Source organism: Seriola aureovittata, chromosome 13 (genome assembly GCF_021018895.1).
Source record: "Seriola aureovittata isolate HTS-2021-v1 ecotype China chromosome 13, ASM2101889v1, whole genome shotgun sequence".
In the NCBI taxonomy this organism is placed as follows: Eukaryota; Metazoa; Chordata; class Actinopteri; order Carangiformes; family Carangidae; genus Seriola; species Seriola aureovittata.
The window spans coordinates 15,159,131-15,182,019 of NC_079376.1; the positions used below are offsets into that span (position 1 = coordinate 15,159,131).

The window sequence follows — 22,889 nt, forward strand, 5'->3', positions numbered from 1 at the left end:
AGCAATGACATGAGGAGTGGCAGCAGAGTAATCTTTAGCAGTGAGAGGAAGGGAGCTTCAATCTGGAGAGCTGGTTCAATGCCTCTGCCCTGCTGGAGTGTCCTTGAGCAAGACACTGGACCCCATTACAAACTATGGAGATGCTGCTGTGTAGGTGCGTGTTCCTGTTAACTACCTATGGGGCTAGAAAATATCATATTACATTACACAAGGTGACACCAGCACCTACAATGACAACAGTACAGGATCAATTCATTTTCAGCTACTATGAGTCTGGTGCTGTCCAAGGTGCTGAAACAAATTGTCATATGTGTGTGTGTGTGCAGTATACTGTTGCCTGTGTATGATTACATTACCTGATTATGTCATCGTTGTGTCCCAGGTAAAATTTCTGCTTGTGCTCCCGGGTGTTGTACACAACCCCAACACCGGCGACAAAATAGACTATCTCCTTGGCGGCGGTGTAGTACAGGTTGTTGCGGCACTGATGTCCCCGGTATCCGTACACCCACTCCAGTCTCAGGTGGCAGTTGGGAGCAGTTCTGTCAGCCATGTCCGCACTTCCGTGTGTGTCTCTCTGTCGCTATCACGTAGGCTTTCTGATACAGTGTCATTCACCAAAAAGGATTTATTTTAAGCCCGTGTGTCCCATTAGTCCCTCTTGATTTCCATCAGTCCAGGGAGAGCGCTGAAATTGGGCATTTTTGAGGGTCGTGTGAATGAATAGTCTTGCTGTATGATGAGATGAAAGCCCTCTGTCTCTGTTTCAGAAACGAGTTTCTAAGCTGTTGTGTTCATTGTGAGAATCTGCTTGTACTTCTTCGGTCCCGGGCTCGCGGTCCTCGTCGGCTCCAGGTCAAAGCTCCTGTCAAATCCTACAAAGATGGAGCTGCACTGTTATTCCGCAAGCACCGCCCATAAAGATGACGGATCAGCCTGTCGTTCAATCAGATCCTTTAACTAAGGAGCAGAGACAAAAAAGCAGGAGAGGACAATCTCGTCACGACTGAAACAGTTATACAAGGATAACATCAAATTGGCTGCGACTTAATTTTATTAATTTAATGTAAACTCTTTGTCTTAATGGGTGAATTTCACACACAGAGAGAAAGATACTACCATAAAACAAATGTATTTTGACAGAATATTACTATTAAATATAAGTTTAGTCTATATTCGATTTTTACTGACACACAACTACTAGGCCTACTTTACACATAAGGCACAGTGTGTCATCTGTTGAAATTATAGAATATTTAGAATATTGTTCAGTCTAAACTGTTATTATTATTATTATTATTATCATCATTACAAAATCTTACATAATATATTTCAAGATTCAAGCTAGAGGATTGTTTTGTACACCAAAGAAATTATACAATTAATGGAATGTTTTTCTATTACATTAAATAAAGAAACAGATAATACAACTGTTAACTCACTTCTTTTTTCTTTTTGTTATTGTAAAACTGATATGCACAAGTTCGAGCTTTGTAAATTACTCATCTTTTCCACCCTTTTTGTGAACTATTAATTTTTGTATTTGGAAACTACACTCAATCTTTTGGGCTTATCAGTAGAGATCTGAGCAAGATGTACCGTTTGCACTTTATATTATTTCGATTAATTTGTTTAAAAATATTTAATTTCTATTTTACTTCTTTTGTTTTATCTTAATTTTTCTTTGTTGACATCTAGGGCTGTATGTATTTAATACATGATATGAACACTGTTATTTTCATATTATGTTTTTTCACCCTTGCTCTGTCATTCTATTACAGAAATAGAGGGAAAAAAATAAAATTGGAAATGGATTAATTCATGAATTTGCCCTATTGGCCCTATGAGATAAATAATTTATAATCTATCTATCCATCTATCTATCTATCTATCTATCTATCTATCTATCTATCTATCTATCTATCTATCTATCTATCTATCGGGCATAAAAATATAGCATAGCAGTTTTTTTCATTAGAGGAAGCTACGTCATTGAAGGACCGCCTCCTCCCCTGTTGCCGAGCGACAGAGGAAGCTTCGCCATCGTCCCAGCTTTGCAAAACAGCTTGCTAACCCACTTCTAAACCTGTTTTCTTCTCGGCCAACGCAATGGAGGTGACGATGGACCCTTTGTTTCTCGCGTGGAGCTATTCCAGGAGGCGGAAACTCCAACAGTGTTCAGATATTTGTACAAAAATATTACAAGACAACCCATATGACCAGGTACCGTGATACAGTTAGCCGGGCTAGCTTAGCATGCTAGCGATTATCTATTAAGGAAAGCCATCCAATTTGCTAATACAGGCAACCTGCAGTAACTCGTGCGTAATCCGGATTAATCCTAGTAGTTTTCTTAATTTAATTTAGCTAACGTTGAATTTACTGGTATCTCTTTGACTCATTATGCTGCAACATACTCCTGACATTACATTGCATTTCATTTTACCTTTCATTTCTTCTGCATCGTGTCTTTTTTTTTTTTTTCTTTTTTTCCCCGTTTATTCTCATCTGTCCTCCATTTTTCTCTTTTCACTAACTAACTGCATGCTGTCCTAAGGACTCCTCCTTGTTTATCTCAGAGGTAACCTTGACTGCAGACTGTTCTTCTGTCATTTTTTCATTCCTGACTGTAACATGTTTACCCAGTGGTTGGAAGACGTAACATCAGGCTCTTTACATGATTTAGCAGTTTGTGTTTGTTTTATAGGCTGCATGGAGCTTGAAAACTCGTGCTCTGACAGAGATGGTATACATAGATGAAATTGAGGTTGACCAGGAGGGGATTGCTGAGATGATGCTGGATGAGAGCTCTATTGCTCAAGTTGCGCGTAAGTTTAAACTCTTCAGTTCTTTAAAGTTGAGAATATTAGTACCCAATGGTTAAATTTGTTAGATTGATGAAACCTGACTTTCTTCAAGGCCCTGGAACGTCACTGAGGCTCCCTGGAACAAGTCAGGGTGGAGGGCCCACACCAGCCGTCAGGTACTGTCTGCAAGGCAATGCTCCAAATTTTGTCTTGAAATTTTTACCATTGACAACACTTTCAACAAATTAAGAGATACTCGATAATCTGGGTTTCTCTTCTCTGAATTCAAGGCCTATGACACAATCAGGGCGTCCTATCACAGGATTTGTGAGACCAAGCACACAGTCTGGGCGTCCTGGGACAATGGAGCAGGCCATCAAAACTCCCCGCACTGCAAGCACTGCTCGGCCTGTCACTAGTGCTTCTGGTAGATTCATCCGTCTGGGAACAGTGAGTAAACATGCCTGAAAGTTTGCAGCGACATAAAGGCTGCCTGTTCATGTGAGAACAGTTTCCCATCAAAAAAACAAAAGCAAACCTTTATTGGTGTATTTGTATAGAATTTTCTCCTATTGCTTAATATATTATCATTGTTCATATAAATTACAGATATTTATTATTTATTGTGTATTGTATATAGTTATACATTTTCCTGACTGTGAAGAAAACCTGTATCATTTACCATGATATGTTGTTTCACTGTTTCTCCAGGCTTCAATGCTAACCAATCCCGAAGGACCATTTATTAACTTGTCAAGATTAAATCTGGCCAAGTACTCCCAAAAGCCCAGTTTATCCAGGGTAAGACTGAGACTGTTGCCTCCCAAAATGAATCACGATTTTAGCCTTTTCTCAAATGTCAAGTAACCATCGTTTCCCTCCGCAGACACTGTTTGAGTACATCTTCCATCATGAAAACGATGTAAAAAATGTAAGTAGTGCATAGATTTACAGCATAAAGAGAATTGGTTGACTTTTAGTCATGCAACAAAAACTTCATATTTCTTCACCAGGCTCTAGATTTGGCCGCTCAAGCTACTGAACATGCTCAGTTCAAAGACTGGTGGTGGAAAGTTCAGCTGGGAAAATGTTACTACAGGCAAGTAAACAGCCACATGAGCTCAGTATATCTCACATTTCTAAAAGTTGTATTTTTATAATCTAATTAAAGATTGTTATTTTTGACCTTTGCAGGCTTGGTTTATATCGAGAAGCAGAAAAACAGTTTCGATCAGCTCTCAACCACCAAGAGGTGGTGGATACATATCTCTACCTGTCAAAGGTAATGATGGAGACATCATAGCCGTACATTACATTAACAACTTGTTGCACAATGGAAAATACCAATTCTTACTTATTTCTGGTACAAAAGTTTGCTAATAAATGAAATGAGAAACCTTGTGGGTTTTTTACTTTAGGTTTACCAGCGCCTTGATCAACCAATAACAGCACTCAACCTTTTCAAGCAAGGCCTGGACCATTTTCCTGGTGAAGTCACCCTTCTAACAGGAATAGCTCGCATTCATGAGGTACAGTATGCCACCATGGCCATTACTATAGACTCCCCTTACTCCACTCCCAAGATACAACTGCCAAAAGAAATAGGAAACCATATTTACTGTCTATATTGTGATATTCTCACAGGAGATGAACAACATTTCATCAGCCACAGAGTACTACAAAGATGTCCTCAAGCAGGACAACACTCACGTGGAGGCTATAGCCTGTATAGGCAGCAATCACTTCTATACTGATCAGCCAGAGATCGCCCTGAGGTTCTACAGGTCAGACTGACTTTTATGTATAATTTATGTAATGCATTGTTACAGTATAGGTAATGAGGAGCTATATGCCATCTGTGATTCAATATGCGTCGCCCTTTGTTAGACGGCTACTCCAGATGGGGGTGTATAACTGCCAGCTGTACAACAACCTGGGCCTGTGCTGCTTCTATGCCCAGCAGTATGACATGACTCTGTCCTCATTTGAGAGGGCTCTGGCCCTGGTGGACAATGATGAAGAGATGGCCGATGTCTGGTACAACATAGGGCACGTTGCTGTGGTGAGTTAGCAATACCCCAAAATATCCCAGAATGTCTGATTATTTAATAATATGTACCTCTCCTTCATATAGTTTTTTTTTTTTAAGTATATTTTTTTGGGCTTTTTATGCCTTTATTAGATAGTACAGTAGAGAGAGATAGGAAATGGGGAGGCAGAGAGGGGGAATGACATGCAGTAAAGGGCCGTCCAATGCGGGATTCGAGCCAGGGCCGACTGCAGTGAGGACTGTGGCCTCTACATATGGGGCGCCTGCTCAACCCACTGAGCCACTTGACGCCCCTCCTTCATATAGTTTAAAGTTAAAATAAACCAAATATTAACTGTTCTCAAAGAGAGCTCACAAACTTTCAAAGTACAAATAGAGTGCATGTGTTCTATGTTTACAGGGCATAGGGGACCTGACACTGGCCTATCAGTGTTTTAAACTAGCTTTGGCTTTTAACAATGACCATGCTGAGGCCTACAACAACTTGGCTGTGCTGGAGCTGCGCAAAGGTCGTATTGAACAGGTGAAGTCATATCTTTTAGTCTGTTAAAATATGAGGGATGAGATCATATTGCTTTCCTTTTAGACACTCTAATATGATGTTATACAGCCCGTTATTAGAGAGTCATTAAACAGTCATTATTATTAATGATATACCAACTTGTATTACCAAAAGATATGTCTCAAATACAGCCGGTACTGTATTGATTATTTTAGAATGTTCCTAAGAGGTTGGTGATAAACCAATTTAGCATTTATATCATGATATGAGAGAGAGATCCCTGGGCTGAGTTTCACATGCAAAATAAATTAATTCATTGAATATCCTGTTGCTGACAATGTAACTGATTGTCCTATCTTTGATCCAGTCTAAAGCCTTCCTACAGACCGCTGCATCACTGGCTCCTCACATGTATGAGCCACACTTCAATCTTTCGATTCTTTCTGAAAAGGTAATTTATTACTATTTATTCATCTGAATATCTACACTATACAGTTGTTTAAGACAAAATAATCAATATGAAAATGTTTGCCAACGCACTGTTTTTGTCTGTGTCCAGATTGGAGACGTTCAGAGTAGCTACACTGCAGCACAAAAGTCTGAGGATGCTTTTCCTGAGCACGTTGACACTCAGCAGCTTCTCAAGCAACTTCGGCAGCACTTTGCGGTGCTGTGAGCGTCCGACCAGTGTGCTGAGGAAGAAGGGTTTGATTTGATCTAATTGCCAGTTACTAGGTATACCATATGTTATAGGTAAAGTTTAAAAGAAAGGATTTGATTGATGTGATTGACCTCATCAGCATGTCTGTGATACATAATGATATATGATGTATACCACACATCATGCATCATATGACTTGTAGGAATGTACAATTCATGTGAAGGTGGGTATTTTCCTGATAAACTGGTAAACTAGTGTACAAATCTGTGTAATAGTAATACATATGTACATAGTTATGGTAAAGATTTAATTTATTACAGTAAAATAATCAACCTACATTTTATAGCTCATTTCATAAATTATATGTATTTTTCATATTTGAACCTTCCTTGCCATTTTGTAGTTTCAACAAATATCGACATGACAATAAAAGGTTACAGTTCAGAAGATGTGTAAAAGTCTCTAAGGTCAAGTCAATTCTTCATTCAAACAATTAAACTAAAACTTAATGGGATTTAAAAAATAAAAAAATAAAATTACATTAACTCCCAGACTTTGGTGCCATTTCGCAAATCCATTTCAGGCTATAACCGCATGGAGCATCATTCCAGGACTTGAAGGGGTTGTTTTTGGGATACGTAGCTGCACAGTCCTCATTGTCCTGGTTGTTGGGCTCACCGTCATTCCAATACCTGAAACAAATGATAAGTTACTTTGTTGAGCCTTAATATCTCCTCCAACACTTTATATTTAAACATCATATTTTGATATTATCATTATTATTATTATTGTTAGTGTTAGTATTCGTAATATTATTAGTATGTGAATCTGCTATCACAGCCATTTACAACAGTGACAATTCTTGACAATATTTAAGACCATTTTTTAGTATGTTCAGGTGTGTAACTGTTACCCCTCAGTCATTCTTCTTCCATCCAACCATTTCCAAGTTCCCTCCTCATCTATATCTCTCAGTCCGATCCAGTAGCCATTAAGGGATATGAATCTTGAGGAGTCATGATAATTGTTTATCAAGCTATTTACTGCCACCTGACAACATTGGAAATATACACACACAAACACACATGTATTTGCATTTATTTTGTTGGGTCCCGTGCAGTGAAACAGGTCTCTTTTAATGCTCAAAAGTAAAATATAAAGTGATATGAAAGAGAACTACAAACATGGAAATGACTAAATGTTGAGTCTTACGTTTTTCTCTGTGGTGTCTAATATTGCCAAGTCTCCTCCTTGATTGATGCAGAACTGTCTGGCTTGATGCCATGGTCTGCGCGAAAGAGCCTCAGACGTAGCGATGTAGTAACATGCTGAGTTCATGTAAGTCCACCCGGGGAGACAGTGTCTGCAGCCCTCCGCTGAAAATGGAAACATGTTATGTTGTTTGGATTTAAATAATTATGTATTTAATCCTTTGATCATAAAAAACAAGTAAAAAAAAAAAAAAAAAAAAGCTCTCACCAATCATTGGTATGTGGGCTTTCATTGCTGAAATTTCCTCTTGGATTTTGTTAATATCCTTTTCATAGCCTTTGTTTCTTTTAGTCTGATGATCCAATTCCCACTCAGTATGTAGGTGTTCACTGATTTCTTTTGCCAACTCCTTTTTGGCGTCATCCCTGCTTTTAACTGCAGAGTTGTAAAAAGCCTGCAGTTTGGTCATCTCCTCATTCATGTCTGTTATTGTGTATTGCCCAGTAAGTTTGCTGTCTGTAAGTAGTGAAGACATAGTGTTACTGGAGTCGAGCAGTCAGCTGAAGTTTCTTAATAGCATGATAAATATCTGTTTACACTCATTTCGGGACATGCAGATCTATACTTGCCTGCTGTGCAGTGTAAATTCAAAGGTCAAAAGTGATCACAGGAGTGTAGCAGAACAAAAGTTAATTGCCTGCATATCATAACATTGTTGGTGCACAGGCATTTATAACTGTTTTGTAAATACATTCCAGAAAGTTATTTTTTTTAATTGTGTATAATCTCTGCAGGGTGTTATACAGCATTAGTTCACAGCAGCCATTCACCATTGCCCCCAATACATATATCTCTAAAGAGTTTTCACATATTTCTTTCAATAGTACCCTTCTAGCTTCACACAAGCTGTAAATAACCAGAATTTAGCCAACAGTAGTTAGCAGCATGGATTTAACTGCTGTTCAGTGCTGGGCAGGTGGTGTGTAGCCGATTAGAGCGGTGAACCAAAACAGGTAAAAGAAGTTAAAATGCTACATAGACTGAAGGGAACTGCAGAGTCAGGTGGGTTCCTTGCTACGAGCGACACATTTTACATTACACACAGTCATTGTTAAAGATATTACTTACAGCAGCTTTAAGGTAACTCATGTTAAATATATCAATGTTTAAATAGCTGTACCTCTTCTGTTGACGTCACTTTCAAATATTAGTTTTATTGCTATGAGTTGCGAAAATGCATGTCACCTCATAGTTAGTTAATACCACAATATTTTTGTTCTTTATGGGTTAACAGTAACTTACAATAGACTCCCAGGCCGATATCAATGGCTAGAAGAATGACAGCGAGCACTGCCAGGCTCACTGTAACCAGTCTGTAAAAATGCATACTGGATTCAGGTCTCACCACGGACATGAACACTACACAGAGAAGTTGTGGATCAATTTCAGAGCCATGTACGGACAGGTGACAGAGATAAAGAAATACACAGAATAATTAAGCAGTGGTGTTTATAAGATCCTACTAAGACATCTTATGTCAGTTGTTGATTGATAATTAATGATTAAGATATACAATAATAAAAAAAATTATGCAAAGCATGCACTTAATAACTTACAGGAAAACAAGGACACCTACTAAGAATGACATACAAAATAAGCACAGTGTGTGTAATAACAAAGAACATGTTAAACAGTTGAATACCTCGTTGCTTCTCTTGGTTTGAGTAGAGAGCACGATCATCTGCACTGAAGTCCTCCTGACAAATCAGTTGGTTACATGTGCCATCGAAAGTGCATCAAAAGTTTTCTCTGTCCTCCATTTTTTCTGTTGAGATAAGAGGATGTGATTGTCCCTGAGAGAGACTATTTGTCAGGACATTGCCCCGTAGGTGAGTGTGTAACATAACAAACAGAAAATCAAGTTCATTTGTTAAATATTTACAGGGAGTGCAGGCCATTTGAAAAGCTGGTGTCATTTTCTAATCACCTTAACAAAACGATTTATAATTTAGGCTACTCAGTTTGGAAGATATGATTCTTTAGGTGTCACCTTTTGTTTCATTGTGTCAATTATGATTTATTTCATTAACCAAATCAGCAGGATCAATAGCTATTTTCTGCTAAAGCATAACTAAAATACAATTAAATGAAATCAAATTGTACGCTGCAGGGACAACAGTCGCTTATTGTCATTTACCTGAAGAAGTGTGTATACCTTAGAAATGACCACACGCAACACGGATGCTAATGTATTGAGCTGCAGTTTCTTTATTTTAACAACTTTGCATAGACACAAATATATAGTCCTGCGATTGTGATTTCTACTGGAGAGATGTCACGTCTAGTTTGGCTCCATCTCGCATATCCAGTTCAACTCAAGTTCATTGCAGTTTGCATTATACCATGTCCTCTTGGTATCAGAATAGTAATTCAAAGCAGCACAGTTCCCGCTCTGAGAGCCACTTCTGTTAGGCTGTCCAGTTCTCCAGTACCTTGAATAAATCAAAATCATCCAGAAAAAGAATTTAGTTCCACTATATTTGTTAGTCATGACAATAAAAATTCAAATCATAGTGATCAATAGTAAGTGTTGGCAGTCTGTGACATGCTTACACTGTTTCTGTCTCAGTCACATTGTTAACCCAGACCCATTTTTCTTCTGCCACTTCTTCCCTGAGGCCGATCCAGAAGCCGTTCTGCCACCACACATTGCCACTGTTCACCTTTCGATAGTTGTCACTCATGAGATGCTTTAAGAACGCACACACAGGAGTTAATACCTGAATTTCATAAATAGATCAAATAGACTTTAAAGTCCCTAAAAGGCCCTGAAGCTTTTTTTTTTTTATATCTATATATCAACTCATATAAACTCACATTTGATATGAGGGGCAGTTGAGGACTTCGACTGTGAACACAATATTGACATACTAGTTCGCAAACACTCACTCATTTACCCAGCCATCAGTTATGGAGCAACACTATCATTTCTTTAGAGTCGTGTTTCTGGCTACCAATGTTAGTCCAATATTCGCTCTCTTTTTAGTCTTTACCAGCTCCTGAGTGAAATATCTGGCTCGTTAACTGCTAAATGCTTCACTATGTTCCACTGTGTGGAGAAAACGGGCCTGTAAGTGGTGAGAGTGAACTGAAGCAGTAACTTTACGGACCGAACGGAGACGCCGAAGGAAGCTGTTGGCTTTGATTATAACTAGGTTCATAGGTTGATACATACGTACATAATAAAAACATCAGTTATAGCAGCTTTATTCATACAGAGATACGCTTAAAATTTCAAACCAATTTTTCAGGGGCTTTAGAGGAATATTCAAAAATAATGAATGCAGTCCAACATAAGTTAAATATTATTCAACACATTTTCATCAAAGATTCGATATTTGTTTTCAAGCCATCATGAAGGTCATTTTCTCCTACATACTAAACGTGAACAACTAACTCATGAAAAACTAACTTTATGCGACTTAAAAATCAGGTGTAGAGACATCCAAAGAAATGAGAGGTATCATTTCTTATCATCTTTTTTCTGAGGCTGAAGCCCTTTTCTTTATTTGTTTTTTGACCCACCTGCTCAGCCAAGTTATTGATCACAACCAGTTCGCCCCCTTGACTAATACAGTGTGCTCTGCTATCCAGCCAGTTCTTCTTGTTATCGTGCACAGAGTTAGAAAAAAAATAGCAGGATGATTGAAGAAAAATCCATCGTGGTTGGCACCTGTTACAGCTTCCCTCTGTTGCAACAAAAGATTGGAAAAAGTGAAAAATATCCTGTCAAAGGCTATTTTTGATATTCTCAACATTACATTACATAAATACATAAACTGCACATATGTTCCACAATTCCAACCATCACATTTTCTTTGTACTTGGACAGTTGCCACCGAAGACAGGTTGGAAGTCTGCCTTACCTAAAACAGTTTTATTACTCTTTAGCTTTGTCCTCTCTGTGAGTAGAGTCTCAATCTGTACCTGAAGACCATCACTGATGGTCTTCTTCTGCTTCACTTGCTCCTTCAGGTACAGGTGGCTGGCGCGCTCTTTGATTAATGCTGCGTGGGCCTCCAATTTAGCTCTGATGATACCGCTGTGGTTGCGGAGACGGTTCACCTCAGCAACAAGGGGTCCATTAGCGGAATAAGAAATCTGAATGTTTTTGGCTTTGGCACCTGAAGCATAAAAACTCATTGTAACAAACAGAAAGAAGAAGTGTGGAAAAATTTTGTCAAGTCAGTTGGTCAGTCCAGCACTTTGGTCCATACTGAAATATCTCTATTAAAAGTCCTAAAAGGATAAATCTTGATGACTGATTTCGGTGATCCGCTGACTTTTTCTCTAGCACCACCATTTCACTCACTCAATGAAATATGTCAACATTAAAGTAATGAACGGTCACAAAATTTTGTAGAGACATTCATTATTCACATAAGATGTTTTAATTATAAAAAATACTTGTTTAATACCAAATACCTACAAAAAAACTAATGACATTCCTTTTTGTTTGCTAATTAGCAAATGTTAGCATGCTAACACATTGATGGTGAACAGCTGTACCTGTTGTCTGTCTTACAACTTCCAATAAGAGCTACAAAAAGGATGCACCACCGTGACACTCACATTGTTTTAAATTTCATTTTATCATGTAGAGCTGAAACACTTAATCACTTAGTTGACCAGGAGAAAATTAATCAGCAACAATTCTGATAACGGATTCAATTTGCTAACTCCAATCTTTGTCTTATATGACTGTAAGCTGAGCACATTTGGTTTAAGAACTGGTGTCCAGACAAAACAAACATCCTGAAGATGTCACCTTGGGCTCTGGGAACCTGTGATGATAAATTGTCTCTATTTTGTGACATTTTACAGGCCAAAATATCAGTCCATTAATCAATGAAGTATTAGTTACAGCCTATACTTTCATACCACATCAAATCCACTTGCTGCTTAAAATGTTTGTATCACATCATTCACTGGATATTGTGATATACAACAAATCTGTCTGCGATGGACACTCAACTAGATGCAGTACATTCAGTACCTGTACAGTACATTAACCAAGAGCTATGTGAGAAGATTTGAGAATGAAATTAATCTCTATGATTTGAAATCCAATTTTTCATATCCTTATTTTGAAATTGTGTAATGGATTTCACAGAAGAGCAACTGTACATCAGATATAGGCAACCAGCCGTTTCCTGTGAACTGTCATACTTACAATAGATCCCAGTAACAACAGCAGCTATCAGCAGAACAGCATTCAACAGGCCCAGACTCAGTATAACCAGTCGGTGGGGTGGAAACGCAGATCCACCTCCCTTTGTAAACAGACCTTGAAAATGTTCCTCTGAATTAAAATCTTAACAACGTATATCATCATAAGTAAGCCCTAAAGAGCATTATGTCAGTGACTTTTTTGCTATCTGATAGATTACAGGGGAATGCATGTATATTATCACAGTTTAAGTCATCACATTTTTGGTTTTGAACCATAAAATCTTTTTAAAATGATTACATTTTCACATACATTTGACATCAAAATCACTGAATCAGCTCAAGTTACACAGGGTCAGTTCAAGAGAGAGAAAAGAGTGAAGTGACAGTGTAAAAGATAGGTCAGAAGATTTGATTTTAAAGTGAATTGTACCTTGTCCAAATGCTTGACGTTGATAGCGCCTATGCCCATCTGTGCTGAAATGTTGAGAAACCTTTTGTTCGAATGACATTTCCTCCTCATGTTCTGAATATGACTGCGAGTTCTCCATTATACTAGTTAAAGTGGTGCCCATTGATCTGTTTGTCTCTTACTTATACCAGTGATAAGGCAGACGTGTGTGTTTGAACCCTGGTCTGGATGCCTTTGTGTGTCTGGAGTATAGTTGGTAAAAATATCAGACATACAGATTCATGTGTAGCTTGAGCTTTGGTTTAAAACTGCATTGTAGTATGATTTAATAGCACTGTTAATGCTAGTAGAACTGTGATACAGTTCAGTTTTACATTTAAATTTTCAAATATAATTGCCCTGTTCACTCTGTGCTTGTAAGCCTGTTTGCAGGCTGTTGCCTCACTTGAATTTATGAGGTGCTGATTAACAATTATGAAATTCAGAATTCATAGCAGAGAGGAATCAACGCAGCCTTCCATTTCTATACCTATTTGTCAGGATTGCTTTGCTGGCTATTTAAGAAACTTAACCTCTCTTAAAGGAACAGTTTCACATTGTCAACCTTATTTGCTTTCTTGCAGATAATTCGATTAGAAGATTGATACCATTTCCTTAACTGTATGGTTAATGTTACTGCCAGCAACTGGTTAGCTTAGCTTAGTGCAACAACCGGAAACACGGGGGAGCAGCTAGCTTGCCAGAATCGAATGATACAACATGTTAATCAATGAGCTTTAGAACTTTAGATTTTGTTACTGTCAAATACAGACTAGCCGTTTCCAGTCTTTATGCTAAACTAAGCTATCTGGCTAGCAGCAGTAGCTTCATATATGAGTTGCAGAGCTAAAGATACTGACTAAACAAACTACCTCCACTGTAAATCAATGCCGCTCTCTAACAGTTCATACTTAAAAATGGGTTTATGTTTTATAATAATGACCAATAAATTATTTTTTAATTCTTTACAGATCAAATATAAATAAATATAAATTTTACCCAGTTCTTTAAATATTAACTTACTGTTACAAGTGCAGACTTGATGGCCCATTAAAACCTGATGAAGCAATAAGTGTTCTTAAATACATACTAACAACATCTTATAGCAACTGTATAAAGATTTTTTATTCATTAAAATTCATCTTTACTACACTGCAGTGTTAGCAATCAGACATCAGTACATATAGCAGTTATTAAAATGCTGAAAGTTTGTTACAGTTTTTAGTTTATTAATCTGAGCTCACAGAGATTTTTGTAATAGTAACATACACATGTGTGCAGTATGTAGATGCCCAAACCAGTGATTTGGAAAAGATTCTGTTAGTTTGCGTGCAAATGCAGTAAACATAGGCTAATCTTCTAATTCATAGTGCTTTTTCGCAAATCCATTTCATTGTGGCACTACAGCTGACATCGTTCCAAGCCTTGAAGAAGTTTTCTCTGGGGTACACGGCTGCACAGTCCTCATCATCGATATCATTTGGTTCATCATCATTCCAGTACCTGGAGCACACCATAGGTTAGTCTACAGAGACATAGTATTTGCTTTCTCTGAGTTCACATTTTGCACCTTCCCATATTCAAAGCATTTATTTCAATGGACAAGAAACTGCTGTCACAAATGAATGAGAGTCAAAAAGAAAAAACACTGCAAATTAGTCATTAAAATCATCTGTCAGCAAGCCCGTGGTTGACTCATAGGTCTCTCAGATGAATTTTCAAATCCTTGAAATTGTTTCCCATCGCTTTATAAAACCTTGAGCTAAAATTAGTTTTCCCAATGTCCAGGTGGCCTATCATGTCTGTTCATGTCACATTGGTCTGAAAAAGAACTTGAGGACACTATTTTTGTCAAAGTTACATTATTTTATGGCAACTGAGCTGTGAGAACAGACTGTGTATAGCAGACATATTGCTGCTTGTGGTTAAGGTACAGCAGATAAAATACAACCCCTTCTTGCTCAAAATAATAATGCAGGAGGATCCAATCAATTACTAGGAATTTCCTTGTAAAATAAAAATGAATCTCGGGAATCTTCACCACATAACTGGCTGTACCAGAAATGGACCCAGCATGTGACGTTACGTTGAAAATGTCCTATAAAAACTGGCTCTTGTTTTATGCATTTTTCAAAACATATTTTACCCTTACCCTTCAATTAATACTGTTCCATCAAACCATTTCCAGGTCCCTTCCTCGTGCACATCTCTCAGTCCAATCCAGAAGCCATTGAAGGGTTTAGAGCGGTCAACATTTTTCCTCAAGAGATTTACAGTTGCGTTCTAACAAATAGAAAATACAAACGTGATTTTAAAAAAACATCTTTGTTAAATTGAAATTTTATATAAACTGGGTTGCAAAGAAATGTCAAACAACCTCTTTGTCTTTGCTGTCTATGACTATAAGATCACCACCGTATGTCTGGCAGAATGCTCTGGCTTTATACCAGGTTTTAAATCCAGAAATCACAGAGAAGGGGAAGTAATAACACGCCATGTTCATCAATATCCATCCTGGTGGACAGTGTCTGCAGCCATCAGCTATTGCCAAAGAAAATAAGAGTGAATAACACAAGTATACAAAACATATATATATATATATATATATATATCTATATATATATACACTGTGGCTCATAAAGTTGGAATAAAATCTTTTTTACCTCTTTCCATGAAATGATTGTGACAATGTGATTTATTCTTGACAGATAAAGTGTATATCTTCTCAAAACTTTAGTAGTCAGTCTCTTCAAAACATATCACAATGGAAATGGAACCACAATGAAACCGCAATTACACTGAAAACAAAATTATTCCAACTTTATGGGCAACAGTGTATATATAAAAAACATATCAGTATGCTATCAATACATATGATATACAATAATAGTAAAACAGGTCTCACAAATCATTGGTAAGTGGGATCTCATTGATGCAATGTCATTTGTAATTTTATCAATCTGCTGTACGTAGTCATCCTTTCTTTTCGTCTCGTGTTCATGCTCCCAGTTGGTTTGTGTCTGTCGACTCCTCTCACTGTCCAGCTGCTTATTGGCATTTTTCATGGTTTCAGTCGCAGTTTTGTAAGTGTCCTTGAGTTTGTTCAACTCATTTTCGATGTGTTCTGTATCATCGATTGTGAGGCGGGTATCCGTGAGTTTGTTGTCTGTTATTGTTAAAGACAAACAGTGTTAAACAGTCTCTCTCTCTGTCTCTCAACTCATCTTAAGCACCTTTAAAAAGTATTTGAAGTATTTACAGGAGATTAATGCACTCCAGAATTATTAGTATCCTGCACATGCCATGGGATTTAAGCATGAACACAAAAATTGTGTATCCAGCCCCCAAACGTATTCAGTATTCATATTTGTTAAGCTGCTGCACAAATACAGTATATACATGATCTATCAATCAGACTCGTTTTTCTAGAAAATAGAAAGATTTTTTTTTTTTTTAAATGTCCACCATTTCTGTACACAGTTTCATCAAAGGCAGAGCTGAAACAATTTGATTAATTATTTGTTGATCAACAGAAAACTACTTAAATTTGAACTACATAAATGTTAAAAATTCTTTGTTAAACATTAATATGGAGGTCAAACAAAACAAGCAACAGGCTACAGAGATATAAGCTCAGGCTAAAGCTGCAATGGTCAAACAATTGATTAGCCCATGGACAAAAAATGAATCAGTAACTATTTTGATAACGGATTCATCACTTAAGTCAGTTTTCAAGCAAAAACGCCTGGTTTCCTTCTTCCCAAATGTGAGAATTTACTGCTTACATGAACTGTGTTGGACAAAACATTATACTTGATGACATCAACTTGGGCTCCTGGAAATTGTAATGAACATTTTCCGTTATTTTCAGAAATAACATACAAGTGATTAATTGATGCATCCAGAAACATTCAGAAATATTGACTTACAGTGGACCCCCAGGCTGATATCAACTATCAGTAGAACAGCAGCGAGTAGCACCAGGATCACTGCAGCCAGCTTGGCCTGTCTCCCAAGTGCCATATTGGACATGGACACTAGACAGAGATAATGTATCAATATCATGAATCCAGAAACTGTATCAAACTATACTAACAATACACTTATTATCAGAATGGTACATATTCTAAAATGATGTGCTCACCACTAGTTGAGTCTATATACTGTATTCTTTATTTCATAAGCTAGCTTCATAGAGACATGCAAACAGATGGACCAGATGATAACTTACTATACCTTGTAGCCTTTTTTGCCTAGAGGGGGTGGAGGGGGGATGCTCCTCGTCGCACAAGTCCTCTTGACAAATCAGTGTGTTTAATCCGCCATCGAAATTATTATCTGAGACTGAGACTCTCCTCTCCATTCTGACTATTCAGATCAGTTGTATGAGAGCACATGCAAAAGATGATTTGTCAGGACGTTGCCTTGTTCTGGTACTTGATGCTGACAATGCTGAGCTCAGCAATAGATTCATCTTGATCAAATTTCAGTTAGTGTCATATATGAGGAAAGAGAAGTGAAATTACTGGTAATTTCACAACTAAATCCATGTAATGTTTCTGGTTCCTGTTATGAAATGAATCAAAGTAAATACCCAAGTAGAGGCCTAATACAGAGGTCTGTAGAATGAACAAGTATCTTAATAGAAAGATTGAAACATGCTCTACTAAAGCAATGACACATGAGGGCATAATGAGGGCCTTATGGTGGATTCTACCTTCATTGTTTCAGCGGATACTTACTTGGTGTATATTCCTAAATTAATTTCTCTGTATTCAAATTACCATGTAGCAAACCTGTGGCTGTCATTTCACATAATCTCACAACTTAATACGGCTAAGAATCTTAACCCTAAGAGTTTCCATGTAACATGCTGCAGAGGGTTAATCAAACTCTGCATATTACCTCATCACATTAAAGGCCATGGAACTCGTAACTCAAATCATTTTCAAAACAAATGCCCCTGTTTTAAATGAATGTGTTTAATCCCTAAAATCATGCAGCCATGTTAAATACTGTTTATTTTTGTGTAGTGCTTCTCATTTGAGTCCGATTTCATATTTATCATCTTGTTACCGAAGAGCAGTCAGCTGAGTGAGTGTGAACTTGGAAGTTTGCTGTAGAAAATCATTTGAAATTTATCTCCATTTGGTTGAATAATCCAGCCCCACTTGTGTGTGTGTGTGTGTGTGTGTCCTCTGAAACCATGCTGTCAGTATATGTTCCCCTGCTTTACTATTTAGTATCCCACTCCTTTGCTCTCCAGAAATAGATATTTCCTGGTTAACAATAAATAAAAAAAGAAACCCTCTTCTGCAGAATAACAGCCAGTGGTGTGGACTTGGTGACAACTGTTAGAGCACAGTGGAAAAAAAGTCTCCGAGACGTAACACACATTTAAAGTTATTTTATTAAAGCCATTTACAAACATGTGCCTGTGTTTTCTGCTTCAGCGGTATGTCAGGAATGTATCCACAGTTTATTTTGATGGCATTTCACATATCCAGCTTATCTTTTTCCTCTGGCAGTTTCCATCATACCGGGTCTTCCAGGGATTAGAGGAACTATGAACGGCAACAGCACAGTCCTCTCCCTGATGTCCTTGGTCGTTTGGTTCTCCTTCCATCCAGTACCTGAGATCATAAAAAAATGTTTTTAAAAGTTTGTTTTGTTTAATCAATAATATTTCAAAATCAGTACAATATTAACAGTCTGTGGCTCTCACCTCTGTTCCACCTCGGTGACATTATTAATCCAGACCCACGTCCCCTCTGTCCCTGTGTCACTGAGACCGATCCAGAATCCACTGTCCCACACGTTACGGTTACCTTTCATGGTTTCTATCGTGTCACTCAGAAATGTCTGTAAGCAAACAAAGGAGTTGATATTTTCAAAAATTCACAAATATTCATTTCACCCTTATTGACACTGTGTGTTCTCAACAGTATTCCCCCCTCATCCTTATTAGTTCACAGCCCACCTGCTCCTCAGGGTTATCAATCACAACCAGGTCGGCTCCACGGCTGATACAGTCCGCTCTGCTATCTGGCCAGTTCTTCTTGACAGTGGAGGATTCAGTGTAAGAAAAGAAATAGCAGGTTGAGTTGAGAAGATTCCACATAGGGAGGCATCTACCGCAGGTTCCCTCTGGGAAAAACAAAAGACTTCTGGTCACTTTAGGCGTTTTTCAGGTTTTTATAACTAAAAACTGTTTTAATAAACTATAATACAACTCAGTCTCACCCAAAGCTGATATATTGGACTGCAGGGTTGTCTTCTCTGCTCGCAGTCCCTCGATTTGTTTCTGATAACCGTTATTCATGGTCTTCAGCTGCTGAATTTGCACCTTTAGCTGTGCATGGCTTTTGATCTCCCTCTGTAGTTCCTTCTTGGCCTCCTCTTCGGCCTCGATCACGTCGCTGTGGTTGCTACGGAGATAGTTCAGCTCGTCGATGAGCTGTGTTGCAGCTGAGTGGGAAACCTGGAGTGAACCCTGTTTGACCCTGGCACCTGAAGAAGTGAAAGCAGAATGTCACAAAGACAAAAACAATTGTCTTAAAACAATGTGAAGTGAATCTTCACAGTTCTACATTTGTTACAGACAAGAAGAGTAAGGGCAAAAGCTGACAACACTGTAGGTTTATCATACACTACCTGACAAACTCCTCAGAAACCCTCATGAAACCTAATGCCAACATCTGAGTAATGATCTGAAATGTTACATAACATAATTATATTGACATACAGTACATCTAAACGTTATATAATACACGTAATCATACTGATTTGCAATGATTTGCAATTTGTAAAGCACCCTGAAAAAAAGCCTCACGTGGTTAGCAGTTTGGCTCCTGAGATGGCAATGAGTGGTCGGTCCACCACTTTCATCCAGACTGAAATATCTAACTAATATCTAACTAATGAAGACATTTACATCTGGGGGTCGTCAGGGACATTATCTAGAATTACCATGCATATACATATGAAACTAGAGTCATTTACATACTATACTGAAAACCTCACACACATACAAGTTCAAAGGTTTTACACACACTACTGAAACCCTCAGACATACACAACTGAAAAGTACATAGAGTGTACAAAAAAAAGGAAACAAACAAAAACCATAGGCTTCAACCAAAACGCCTCTTGCTCAATCACAATATTATAAGGGAGAATTTCAGGTGTGTACATGAGAACATTTCACTAGTATGTGTGCAAGCTTTTCATGTATATGTGTGAGGTTTCACTGGTGTACTTTTTAAGTCGTTTGTGTGAGAGGAGTTCCGAAGTACATGCAAAAGGTTGAACTAGTTTATATGAGTTTTTATGAGGTTTTCAGTTGTGTATGTGAGAGGGTTTCACTAATGTGTGTAAAACCTTTTCACTTGTATGTGTGTGAGGTTTTCAGTATAGTATCTGAATGAGTATGATTTCATATGTGTATATGCATGGTCAGTCTAGATAATGCCCCAGGCGGCCCCTCATATTTACGGTTCCTACATGATAAATACAACTGACTTTGGTGATGCCCTGACTTTTCATTTAGCACCAACAGCAGATCAAAGTTTTTACCTGCTCATTGATAAGCACCGAGTTGATGGGGACATTTGTTGTTTTGAGTGAACTATCTTGACAATATTTATTAGCATGGAGTCTGTTACAGACATTTGGTTTTTGGTCGGTGAAATAGCTGTAAAACTAATGGCATTCCCATCAGCCTTGGGTTTGGGTTTAGTGCTAATTAGCAAATGTTCAAATGCTAACATGGTAAACTAAGATGGTGAACATGGTAAACATTAGTTGTGTCACAGTTTCATATAACATACAAAATTGTATGCAGTATATACTATATATTTATCTTTATACTCTCCACTCTCTACCATCCTTAACAGGAAATGCAATAAAGCACAAAAAGTAATCGAACCATAACCTCAAATAATCCCTGCAAGAAAAATGTCGAAAAGAAATGGTTACCTTTTGTTTCGAGTGTGTCCCTAGTTCATCCTTTGTTTTACAATATGTCTAGAAGTTTCACTTCCCTTCGTCCTCAAAATAATGGTTTAGCAAGGTTGCAACATTTCCCCATTTCTATTTGATTTGTCAGCAAGATATTCTTCACAAATCAACACCACTTTTTTGATTTTTGAAACCTAAATACATTCACCAGAAGTAAAAAGCTCACATTAGGCTATAAATGAATAAAAAACCATGGTTGCATGACTTCAGTGTCACCACCACTTACTTTCCAACTTGTTATTTGGTTTGATGCGACTTTCCTCTTCCTTTCTGACTTTTACAAAGTCAGTAGTTTGCAGGTGCACGAGTATAGTACACAGTATAGTAGCTGTAAAGGCTGACTGGTGCATAGATGGTGGTTTAATGTCTCAGGCAACCAGTCTCAAAAAGCATAAAAAAAGATCACAAATAGGTTATTTACTGTCATGTGTAATAGAATAAAACATGAAAATGTCTTGAGCTTGTGTTGACCACAAGCTAGATGATGTTTTAAGAAACCCATAGACTTCAGGACGAGGGAACTGGAATTTCAGAAATGCTAACTTATATCCAGGTTTTAGGACTCGTTCTTGCAGTAGGGTGGTTTCATGGCCTACACTTTAATTATTTTTAGATAACACTCTTCACAAACCCTTATGAAACCTAATAGACAACATGTGGGTAGCGCAGTATGATGTGAAATTTGATTCGAATTTACCATGAGATTATGCTGCATGAAACAAAATCAAAGCATTCTGATATAAATGTAAAATAAGCACTAAACCTGGTGTGTTTAGGGTCGATTGAAGTTAGTCAAACACTGTGAAACGCCTCAGAGGAGAGAAATGGTTTCATCTTCACATGAACTGTCATACTCACAGTTAATCCCAAGAACAACAGCAACTATCAGCAGAACAAAGTTCAGCAGTCCCAGACACAGAATAGCCCATCGATTAAATCCAACTCCACCTGTGAATATTGTCATTTTTGAGCTTTGTCAAATGGATTTTTTCAATACTTTTGACCACAATAAATCTGGTCTCACCCATTTTATTGAGATGGTGGAAGAGGAATCAGCAGATGTAGCAAATAAATCCAAACCTATCAATTTGGGTGAAGTGACCCTTGCAATAACATTTTTGCTGATTTAAAATCACATTTTTTAAATAGAGTACGATAGGTGATAACTATGATAAATATAATTTTATAGAAAAAAAAACATAGAGGCTTGGTAGTAAGACTTAGCCTAACACATTATCCTCGGCAACGCTCTTCATTCAGTAACATTTGAATAATAATAACATTTAGCTACTTAATGATCTACTTTCATGGCTGACCAACAGGTTCATGTGCTGAAGGAAGTGAGGAAACATGGAGAAGAAATACGAAATGTGTTAGTCGCTGTTGAAGATTTTAAAGTCTTACCATTGCGAGAGTGAAAAGTTGCATCACTATTGAAGAAAACTTGAGAAAACTTTGGTATGAATGATATTTTCTGCCCATTATCTGTCCTCCCCAGTGGATTCTCCATTGCAGTACTGTAGGTACTTCCCGAAGACCTGTATGACTTCTCCTTTTGTAATTGCCAAGAGGATGAGAGAACTGAGAGTGAATCAACCCCTAAATAACTGTTCATTAGTCAGTAATGTCGAGTGCTTTGCAGATGTTTTCTTAAGAGAATCAAATGTATCTGGGAGAACACGGGATGATTTTCAGGATCGGAAGGTTTTGTGTGTCTGAGTGTGTGTGCATGTGTCCGTCCTACTCTTGAACAGCCTTTTTGATTCTGGACGAGTCTACTGTCATGCTAGCACCACATACTAAGGCACAGTAGTGCGTGCTTTGAGCTTAATGCTAAACATCAGCATGCTAACATGTTGAGGCTGTTGGGAATATCATCAGTGTGGCATTAATTCATCCTTTCACACACTCACAGAGGTCAGTTTAGTCATATTTAATACTGAAGTCATTGTAGACAT

General features: G+C 37.7%; 6 protein-coding genes across 6 annotated transcripts in view; 1 reads left to right on the forward strand and 5 right to left on the reverse strand.

Moving 5' to 3' along the window:
• The window catches only part of eml5 (EMAP like 5), a 39,775-nt gene extending 37,125 nt beyond the window's left edge, over nucleotides 1-2,650 (reverse strand). Inside the window, exons 1-2 of the mRNA XM_056393319.1 lie at nucleotides 2,447-2,650; nucleotides 357-960 (exon numbers count right to left, since the gene is read on the reverse strand). Of these exons, the coding sequence (XP_056249294.1) occupies nucleotides 357-553 (197 nt within the window). The 5' untranslated portion in view covers nucleotides 554-960; nucleotides 2,447-2,650. The remainder of the gene's footprint in view (nucleotides 1-356; nucleotides 961-2,446) is intronic.
• ttc8 (tetratricopeptide repeat domain 8) lies at nucleotides 2,009-6,469 on the forward strand. Its single transcript, XM_056393313.1, has 14 exons — nucleotides 2,009-2,223; nucleotides 2,708-2,828; nucleotides 2,920-2,983; nucleotides 3,098-3,257; nucleotides 3,519-3,608; nucleotides 3,694-3,738; nucleotides 3,821-3,906; nucleotides 4,002-4,089; nucleotides 4,226-4,336; nucleotides 4,452-4,591; nucleotides 4,695-4,869; nucleotides 5,258-5,380; nucleotides 5,727-5,810; nucleotides 5,919-6,469. The coding sequence occupies exons 1-14, from the start codon at nucleotides 2,110-2,112 to the stop codon at nucleotides 6,033-6,035; spliced, it is 1,518 nt and encodes a 505-aa protein (XP_056249288.1). The 5' UTR covers nucleotides 2,009-2,109; the 3' UTR covers nucleotides 6,036-6,469.
• On the reverse strand, nucleotides 6,314-9,092 carry LOC130180031 (CD209 antigen-like protein E). The gene is made up of 6 exons (XM_056393314.1): nucleotides 8,935-9,092; nucleotides 8,535-8,651; nucleotides 7,500-7,748; nucleotides 7,233-7,396; nucleotides 6,934-7,070; nucleotides 6,314-6,712 (listed from the first exon to the last, which is right to left on the reverse strand). The coding sequence occupies exons 2-6, from the start codon at nucleotides 8,644-8,646 to the stop codon at nucleotides 6,562-6,564; spliced, it is 813 nt and encodes a 270-aa protein (XP_056249289.1). The 5' UTR covers nucleotides 8,647-8,651; nucleotides 8,935-9,092; the 3' UTR covers nucleotides 6,314-6,561.
• Nucleotides 9,093-9,477: 385 nt separating this feature from the next.
• On the reverse strand, nucleotides 9,478-13,052 carry LOC130180195 (C-type lectin domain family 4 member G-like). The gene is made up of 6 exons (XM_056393613.1): nucleotides 12,895-13,052; nucleotides 12,466-12,579; nucleotides 11,159-11,416; nucleotides 10,818-10,981; nucleotides 9,846-9,982; nucleotides 9,478-9,724 (listed from the first exon to the last, which is right to left on the reverse strand). The coding sequence occupies exons 1-6, from the start codon at nucleotides 13,034-13,036 to the stop codon at nucleotides 9,574-9,576; spliced, it is 966 nt and encodes a 321-aa protein (XP_056249588.1). The 5' UTR covers nucleotides 13,037-13,052; the 3' UTR covers nucleotides 9,478-9,573.
• A 967-nt stretch (nucleotides 13,053-14,019) lies between these two features.
• LOC130180204 (CD209 antigen-like protein E) lies at nucleotides 14,020-17,360 on the reverse strand. Its single transcript, XM_056393626.1, has 6 exons — nucleotides 17,149-17,360; nucleotides 16,842-16,949; nucleotides 15,818-16,078; nucleotides 15,290-15,453; nucleotides 15,065-15,195; nucleotides 14,020-14,415 (listed from the first exon to the last, which is right to left on the reverse strand). Exons 1-6 carry the CDS (start codon nucleotides 17,273-17,275, stop codon nucleotides 14,277-14,279), a joined length of 930 nt encoding a protein of 309 aa, XP_056249601.1. The 5' UTR covers nucleotides 17,276-17,360; the 3' UTR covers nucleotides 14,020-14,276.
• A 944-nt stretch (nucleotides 17,361-18,304) lies between these two features.
• On the reverse strand, nucleotides 18,305-22,502 carry LOC130180631 (CD209 antigen-like protein E). Its single transcript, XM_056394272.1, has 6 exons — nucleotides 22,336-22,502; nucleotides 21,790-21,879; nucleotides 19,156-19,422; nucleotides 18,893-19,059; nucleotides 18,638-18,774; nucleotides 18,305-18,545 (listed from the first exon to the last, which is right to left on the reverse strand). Exons 1-6 carry the CDS (start codon nucleotides 22,439-22,441, stop codon nucleotides 18,392-18,394), a joined length of 921 nt encoding a protein of 306 aa, XP_056250247.1. The 5' UTR covers nucleotides 22,442-22,502; the 3' UTR covers nucleotides 18,305-18,391.
• Nucleotides 22,503-22,889: the final 387 nt, after the last annotated feature.